Genomic DNA, 9500 nt, shown 5'->3' on the forward strand with positions numbered 1-9500 from the left:
TCATACCCAATGAATACTAATGAAATCTGTATAGACAGATCATACCAAATTAAATCAGTGAAATCTGTATAGACAGATCATAATGAATGAAGTCTGGTGAAATCTGTATAGACAGATCATACCCAATGAATACTAGTGAAATCTGTATAGACAGATCACACCGAATGAAGTCTGTTGAAATCTGTATAGACACATTATGTAGGATGAAATATAGTCAAATTAGTATAGACACATCATATCAATGTGCTCAAGTGAAATCTGTATAGACAGATCATACTGAATGAAATTTGATGAAATCTGTATAGACAGATCATACTGTATGAAATCTGTATAGACAGATCATACCGAATGAAATCTGATGAAATCTGTATAGACAGATCATACAGTATGAAATCTGTATAGACAGATCATACCGAATGAAGTCTGATGAAATCTGTATAGACAGATCATACTGAATGAAATCTAGTGAAATCTGTATAGACAGATCATACCGAATGAAGTCTGTTAAAATCTGTATAGACACATTATGTAGGATGAAATCTAGTCAAATTAGTATAGACACATCATATCAATGTGCTCAAGTGAAATCTGTATAGACAGATCATACTGAATGAAATTTGATGAAATCTGTATAGACAGATCATACTGTATGAAATCTGTATAGAAAGAGCATACCGAATGAAGTCTGATGAAATCTGTATAGACAGATCATACTGTATGAAATCTGTATAGACAGATCATACTGAATGAAATCTAGTGAAATCTGTATAGACAGATCATACCGAATGAAGTCTGATGAAATCTGTATAGACAGATCATACTGAATGAAATCTAGTAAAATCTGTATAGACAGATCATACCGAATGAAGTCTAGTGAAATCTGTATAGACAGATCATACTGAATGAAATCTAGTGAAATCTGTATAGACAGATCATACTGAATGCATGAAGTCTAGTGAAATCTGTATAGACACATTATATAAAGGTTGAAATATAGTCAAATTGGTATAGACACATCATGTCAAGTGTAGTCTATTGAAATCTGTATAGACAGATCATACTGAATGAAATCTGTATAGACAGATCATACTGAATGAAATCTTGTGAAATCTGTATAGACGGATCATACCGAATGAAGTCTAGTGAAATCTGTATAGACAGATCATACTGAATGAAATCTAGTGAAATCTGTATAGACAGATCATACTGAATGCATGAAGTCTAGTGAAATCTGTATAGACACATTATATAAAGGTTGAAATATAGTCAAATTGGTATAGACACATCATGTCAAGTGTAGTCTATTGAAATCTGTATAGACAGATCATACTGAATGAAATCTGTATAGACAGATCATACTGAATGAAATCTTGTGAAATCTGTATAGACGGATCATACCGAATGAAGTCTGTTGAAATCTGTATAGACAGATCATACTGAATGAAATCTAGTGAAATCTGTATAGACAGGTCGTACCTAATGAAGTCTGTTGAAATCTGTATAGACACATTATATAGGATGAAATATAGTCAAATTGGTATAGACACATCATATCAATGTGGTCCAGTGAAATCTGTATAGACAAAATAGCAGAGTAAAATTTGGTGGTCAGGAACCTTTTGCAGGACATGCAGTAATGCATTTTTTTTGTTTGGTTTGGTTTAACATATTCCTTATAAAAACCTAATTTATTTTTCATGAAAATGAAAAAGTTTCAGAAAAACATGTATTCCTTACAGTGTATCTATTTACTTTCACGACATCATGCACATTTTACGACTTTCAAATCTGTATAGACGAAAACCTTGTAATTTGTATAGACTTTCGCCCTTACCGGAAGTTTTGGTTCAACCGGTGCACATGTAAACAAATCCCCGGTCTCGAATTTCACGATTTACAGGTTATTAATTAATTAAGGGCATGTTTTCTGTCATAAGATCAAGTTTGATAAGGTCTGGAAAGCAGTTTACACCTGTGTCATATATTGCTAGTCACTTTCACACAACTGTCATCACGCAATATCCGCCGGCAGAGAGAAAAAGCATGCCAAAAGTTGCAGTGGTGGGTAATTCGTCCTCACACACAATCGTACTTTTTAATTACGATGTTTTGAAATAGTTTATCATATGTTAAGAGTTGTTCAGTGATAAATATTTTTTCAACATTAAATGGAGTTCTTAAAATTTCATTTGAAATTTGCAGACGATTCATTTTATCTATACATGTATCAATATCATTTATTTCTGGTTGGGTTTTACATCGCACCAACATACAACAGATACAATGTGTAGTATAGGTTATATGGTGACTTCCCAGCAAAGACCTCAGTCTGTAGCATTCTTAGATAGTGTTTTATCAGATGTTGCTATTTATATGAAAAAGGCAAAGCCTCAAAGGGAGTTCGATTTACGTTTAATAGTAACGTTAATTTTCATTTTTCATTTTACATTTTCCATTTTAAAATTGTCATTTGGTATTTTAAATACTGTTTCCGTTTATTCTGGTTTGCTGTCCTATTATGGTTCCCATAAAAGTGTGCAGGACACCAGTCTACGCTTCCATTTTCAATCAGAATTCCTCAGCTTTTATCGTTATCTTGTAATTCGAAAAGTTGCGATGTGTCAATTCAGTACTTCGGACAAAAGTTTTCAAAACCATCACTCGCGGTACCATAGGTTGCTATGCGAGCAGGCCCATTCCGGCCAGCTCTTTTATCTCCCTATTAATTTGGTGATCCCTTTTATAGGGGCAGCTTAAGCTAAATTAAAAAAGAAAAACCTTTAAACATCCTCTTCTACTAAACTTCTTGATATATTTAGATGATCACCAAACTTTGTCTGTAGCATTCTTAGGTAGCCTTTTATCAAATTTGCTCATATGAATTTGATTAGCCGTTTTCAGGGGCCTCTTAAGAGCAAAAATAAAAAAAAAACACTTTTAACACCATTTTCTACTGAACTAATTGATGGATGATCACCAAACTTTGTAGCATTCTTAGGTAGTCTTATAAAAAGGCTACTGTATGAAAAGGAAACGTGTGACTTGACATACTTTACTTGCCAGATGTACAGTACTACAGTAACAATGAATTTGGGCCATTTTTTATTATGAAGAAAAGTAAACAATCAGTTTTTAGAAACTATATAACTAGAGGGGCAAGTTAAAGTTGAGTTGGATTTGCACTTCTGTAGTTTCTGGTGAACAATTCAGGGCCGTTATGGCCCTCTTATTTTAAAAACTACTTTTCATATTATTAAACATGTTAAACTTTAACTTAGTATTATGCTATATTTTTCTGCATCTCATTGACAAGATAAAAATAAGTTAATATGTTTTAAAGTATCTGTAAGTATTGAAACCTAATCTGCTTCATTTTATATGAAGTTAATGATGATGTTGATGATGATTATGGTGGTGAATATCACATACATTATACAAATTTAGCATTTTCAACCACTTATTTTTTATTAAACTGTTTGAAAAAAATGACATTGTCAATTAAAAAGTGTGAAAGTCATCCCCCTAGACTTAATACTGTGCGATTCTCCTATGATCCTATGATTTTATAACATCAAATTAATTACATACATTTCAGGTGTTGTCAGGTTGTGGTGTTTATGATGGCAGTGAAGTGCATGAATCTTCAGCGTTTGTATACATTTCTATAATAATGAACATTTTAGAACAAAATCTACCTTGATTATATATTTGTATGTAAGAAAAAGTAAAATAAAATAGTAAAACCTTCTAATTTAAGATAAGTTGTAAGTATTATATTGCAGCATAATGTTGGATCAAGTATCAAATAATTTGATTTCTAGATAATGGCAGATGTCGCTAACTGGTTTAAATATCTGCCTTGCAGCCAAGGAATTGTGGGTTTGTTTGAGCTCTTCTGGAGTCATAACTATGTTTCCACAACACCAGTACTGCTATTGTTGTCAACAGTTCTACTATGGTTTTATTACATTAAAGATCCTGTAACTCATTTTTTTTTGATTTTATAATAGAATTAAAATGCTCAAATGAAGATTTATCAATTTTGTAAGTTCCAAAAAGCATTATTTGTAAAGATATTACTAAATTTACATTTTATGCTGATAAAGGGAGGTAATTAGAAATTTATTTTCTGTAAAGTCTAAGTCAAATTTTTCAATAAGAAATGAATGCATATATTTTAATGATTTTGTATAATGTGGACAAAAATTTGCAATACATATGTTACATATTCTTTGATGTTTCAAAATTGTCTTAGAAGCATAATTACATTATGTATATACATCTATGAAATTGCACTTAAGTGTGGTAACAACCTTAATTACAACATACAGGATCATAAAAAACAAGCATAAATAAATGTGTTTAATTGTGCAGATTGATTTTTTACTTAAAATAAAAATGCACTTATGTTTTAAAGGGACTCCACTGAGGTTTAAAGGCCTAAAAACATAACATTTGAATTTCTTACATGAGCTGGGGCACTTTAAACAGAAATATATGCAAAGATAGTTAAGAAATATACTTTGAAATATATTGAAAATCGTATTTTTATGCTTTTCTCAGCCCGATTTGAGTGAAAAGCATTTAAACGCTTTTCATTTTGGGTCAATTTTTTACAATTTGAATAATTACTCTGGAAAAACGAAGTGTGCGAATGATTTGAAATTTTGCACAAAGATTAGTAATCTAAACCTACATCAAATAGTACATTTATCTGGAAAAATATTTTCAGTCCCATCATGTCAAAAAACCTCAGTGGAGTCCCTTTATATTGATATCTTATTCTTTTCTTGTTGTTTTCACCATGTTTGACTGATAAAAGGTAAAATGTTATTCATTATTTTAGAGTTCTGGTGCATCTGAGCAGAGCCGGTGCAGAGATATCAATGTTTGCACCAGATATAGAGCAGATGCATGCTATTAACCATACTAAAGGGGAGCCAATGGAAACAAACAGGTATTTGTTTACAGTTTTCTAACTCACTTCTATTAATATCAGGGCCGGCAAAATCAGTTGTCTGTATTGCCCAGGTAGTCCCACAGCCTGTATGGGCAAGTGAAGATTTTTCAAGAATTAACTATGTAAATAAATTTATCATACAGAAAGTTAAAAAATGCTTCACATAAAAATCGGACAAGTAAGTTAAAAATCAGATTTTGTCGGCCCTGCTTTTATTGGCTTAACTTAAACCATACCATATATTTGTCATGGGACATATCCTGCTGTAATTTGGAAACTGTCATTAAAATGAGTATGATGGATTTTGATGTGAAACTAATATGACTGAGTTGCCCACAGAATTTGATGTCAGTTTGTTGGTTTTCAGTATTAAAGTAATAAAATTGAAAATGAGATAGAATTGAATCTGGTCTTATGACGTGACGGGCAGGCATGCATACTGACATGGCTCTATACTTGTTGCAATAGGAAATAATCATTTAACATCAACAAGCTATGTTTCGTGACTATAGTAATGAAGAAATTTTGAATGTTTAGGAATTCACTAAGACTATGAATGAACAGAACCATGTTTTCAGAGGCAAGAAAAGATTAGAAACTAGAGCAGCTAGATTTGAAAACAACCTTTGATATGCAATACAGTTAGTTTAATGAACTGTGTAATGTGGATATTTATGCGTCATAAAAAAGTTTGCGAAATATCAAAAAGGAGTCTTTGCATGCTGAAATATTTGCGAAAAAATAATTTCTTGAATTAAATATGTTTTTTCTGATATTATTGGATAAAGCAGGTATATGTTTAAGAAATATGACATTATTTAATCATTGTATTCAGTTGTTTCAGCTAACTTTATTAATTTATAATAATTGTTGAAATACACATTGTTTTGTTTGAATAAAGGACCTGATGATCGACGGGATCACAACATTTCTAAATTTGTCATATTTTGAAACAATTTTTTGTTATAGATAACTTTAGTGTTTTAACACATAAATTGTATTGTTTTTATTAAAAACAATTTGTGATTTGTTAAAACCAAACTTAAACAAACAAGCAATGAGAAATATTAATCCCAGTACCTGAACTGTCAAAGTTATTTATGTAAGATGCTGTATGTAGACGGGTTTTCATGTGATAGAAGAAAGTTTGCCTAACAGAAATAATTTTTGTGTGATCATATATTTGCCAAAAATCGCAAATATTTCCATGTCGCAAAGTTTTCCACTTATACAGTAATGTAACAAGCTTTGCAAATAGTTTTATTATGATTACTACAAACTTTTGTCTGTTTAACCCTTACTTTTACTGAAATTATTTTAAATTGAACTCGTGCAAATTTTTTCAAATTCTTATTCAAATTTTGAGTCAAAAAAAACGCACCAAGCAGTTTAAAAAAGGTTAGCGTTTCAGCGTTTTACTTTGTAATTATTGCTATTAATCTTTTATAGGAAATGTATTGGTGGAGTCAGCAAGAATAGCTAGAGGGCAAAATCAGTGCCCTGTCTAACTTGACATCTCGTGATTTTGATGCTGTTATATTCCCAGGCGGATTTGGACTGCAAAAATCTGTAAGTCTTTTTTTAAAAAGGGCAATGCAATAGAGAACCTTTTGTATATGCCAGCCTTGCTTGATTAATTTGGTTTTACAATTTCAACATTGTAATTAGTGATTTTACTCTTTTTAAGAAACACCTCTCAAAGTGGACCTATTTTTATATTGGCTGTTCAGGAACTAAATACATGTAGCTGTTTATGGAACTTGGTGTTCTGCCTGTTGTGTTGAAAAAATGTACTGGGGGGCATCTGAGGTTTTCCTCCCCCATTAAAAGCTGAAATCACCTGATTTTATTCTGTTGGTGCATGTAAAACCAATATAGAATATTATATAAAAAACCAAATAGATTAAAAAAATTTTTAAAATCTTAAAAATCTTTAGGATTCAATTAAGAAAAAAACAATTAAGGTTTGAAGTGTCTATAAAAATTATTTTTGCAAATTTTATTGTTTTACAAATTTGTAAAATTTTGCATGGAGGGAGCAATATGAAGGGTTTAAAAGTTTATTTTTAGATTCAGACATTTAAAAAAAAGTGTGTGTATTGCTTTTGTAATTTACTGGATAATTTGACTAATTTCCTGTGTGTAATCATCAAATCTTGCATGTTTCTTTCATTCAGAACTCTATTTCACTATGGTCCAGTCAACATTTGTGCCAAGTTTGATGAATATTGAAACATCTTTTATAGTTTCACAGGAATCTGAACTTGTAACAGGAGGCTCTTCAATGAAAACAGCCATTTTTCACAAAATGCTCATGCAGAAATGGGTTTAATTTAAAGCACCCTTGAATAACAATTCTTTAAATATATTGAAGCCAAAAATACTTTTGTTTTTTATTCGATCTCTTATATAGCTTCAAAATGCTACAGACTTTGACATATTTTCTTATTAAAATTTTAAAAAGAATTTGTATTTGTCTTTGGTTTTGTTTTTAAAAATTTGGTCAATAACTCTTGCATACCTACTCATTGCCAGAATGATTAACACGTTAATAAAGTGTTATTTATTACTAATTTTCTATAGATTTCCATGATATTGATTTTGTTGTACAAAGGTTGTGCTGTATAGCTCCAGTTTTGGCAGCTAAATGTTCTAAGGGATGTGAAAGTTACCGTTGGCAGTGGATAAGGAAGAAGGTGGTTAGGGTGGCCTTAACGCTGGAACTGCTGGGGGCATTTCAAGGCTATGGGGTCCTCGCCATGTGTGCAAAAAGGGTGTATCCCGTATCCTTTAAATTTAAAAATGTATTACATTTAAATTCACTGAGGGGAAAATTTTTACAGAAGGTCCGATTTTTTGGGGGTATTTCAAAATATTCAGGTATTTTTTTCATTGAAAAAGAACTAAAATAATAGCTTTTTTTGCATAAACTTTTTTAAATTTTCCCCAACATATTTCAAAAATTAAAAAATTTTGAAAAAGTAAATTTTTTTTACAGTTACAATAAGGGAATATAATATTGTATAAAGTTTTTTTTTAAATAAGTGATGAACCCTTAACACAAATCTGAAACCCCCGGAATACAAAAAACCCAAATTTTAATTTTATATATAAAGGGTTACCCAAAAATTATTTAAAAAATTTTTTAAACTTTTCAAAAAATTTAATTTTTCCTTTTAAGTTACCCTTTAGGAGGCTTATAAACGATTAAAGACAAGAATGCGTTACCTGCATGGGCCGCCTGCTTTTATGGTGCGAAACTAAATTCCCAACGAAATATTTTGAGGGAATCGGAAAAAATGATTGATGGAAATTATCAACTTTTTAATAAGAAAAATGTGGACATCTCCATTGACCTGCGACATTGTTTGATTAAGAAATAATATATCCCAAACTGTGATTTTATTGCTCAATAAACATCACTGTTTGGAAGTTCGGATGCCCGGGGAATTATATCACGAGGGCGTAGCCCGAGTGAATATAATGATGCGCATCCGAACGACAAACAGTGATGTTATCAAGCAATAAAATCACCGATTTGGATATAATTATTTCGATTCTAACCAGCGACAAAACAAATAAAATGCTGCCGTACATGATAGTTAGCTAAATGGCGCCTGATTTTTGTTTCCGTCTTTTTGTAGCGCGTCACATTTTTAGTGGTTACGTCACGTATATAATGATTACGTCACATGTCTAAATATAGAACGTCAAACAGTGATTTTATAGCATAATAACACACACTTTCGGTTCTTCTATGTTCAATAGGAAAAAATGCGGGTCGTGTTAGAATATGTGATATTAAATTGTTGTCCTTATGAGGTTGTTTGATGACTAACTTATATGTATGAAGTGTAATATTTTGATTATTAACCATTTCAAGGCTTGTAACAATAATAGCCAGGTCATAAACCCTGCAATCTGGCTACTAAAGAGACTAATGGTTCTTTAACTTGTAGAGGTGTAAAACACCATAACAATATGGGCCTCGGCTTTTTAAAGTCACATCCAAAATTCTGTTAAGTACATTTTGGTGCATTCACAGTGATTGAATATGCCTTCCCTGGACAAAAGATTCATTTTGACATATTTAAATATGACCTTGACAGACTAAGTTAAAAATTCTGGAAATTTTACCATATCGTGTACATGTAATTTATTTATAGATTTAGATTGGGAGTGTTTGTGTTTATTGAACACATCTTTGTCTAATGTTTATGTTTAGTGTTAAAACAGGCATTGTTTTGAATGCACATTTAACCTGTTCATCTATATAAATTATTTTTCAGTATTAATATTATGAAGATATAGAATGGATTTTATTTTGATTTTTTTATTATGACATAGATTTCAATGGAAATAATGCAAGGATCATGCCAATTATTTTTTTTTTAATAATAAGTTTATGAATTAATCAAAATGGCTATTATATATTTTCATTATATAAAAATATAAGTTTATTTATAAATTGTCAGCTTTCTTGCATGCCAGAAAAATTATCAGAAATTTTAATCTTATCACTGTTCTTTTCAACTGTTTA

The 9500-nt window shown here is 30.9% G+C and overlaps 2 protein-coding genes across 2 annotated transcripts in view; one reads left to right on the forward strand and one right to left on the reverse strand.

Annotated features, from left to right (window-relative positions):
• The window catches only part of LOC132752275 (polycomb group RING finger protein 1-like), a gene marked incomplete at its 3' end in the record, with an annotated part of 27007 nt that extends 25113 nt beyond the window's left edge, over positions 1-1894 (reverse strand). The window contains 1 exon segment of the mRNA XM_060742593.1: positions 1834-1894.
• LOC132752276 (glutamine amidotransferase-like class 1 domain-containing protein 3, mitochondrial) lies at positions 1841-6529 on the forward strand (the record flags this gene model as incomplete). The annotated part of the gene is given in 5 exon segments (XM_060742594.1): positions 1841-2061; positions 3596-3648; positions 4847-4956; positions 6410-6444; positions 6446-6529. Coding segments are annotated over 5 exon segments (423 nt in total), but the record flags the coding sequence as incomplete, so codon positions are not given.
• Positions 6530-9500: the final 2971 nt, after the last annotated feature.

Source organism: Ruditapes philippinarum, unplaced genomic scaffold (assembly GCF_026571515.1).
Source record: "Ruditapes philippinarum isolate M1 unplaced genomic scaffold, ASM2657151v2 ctg7174_1_1_1_1, whole genome shotgun sequence".
In the NCBI taxonomy this organism is placed as follows: Eukaryota; Metazoa; Mollusca; class Bivalvia; order Venerida; family Veneridae; genus Ruditapes; species Ruditapes philippinarum.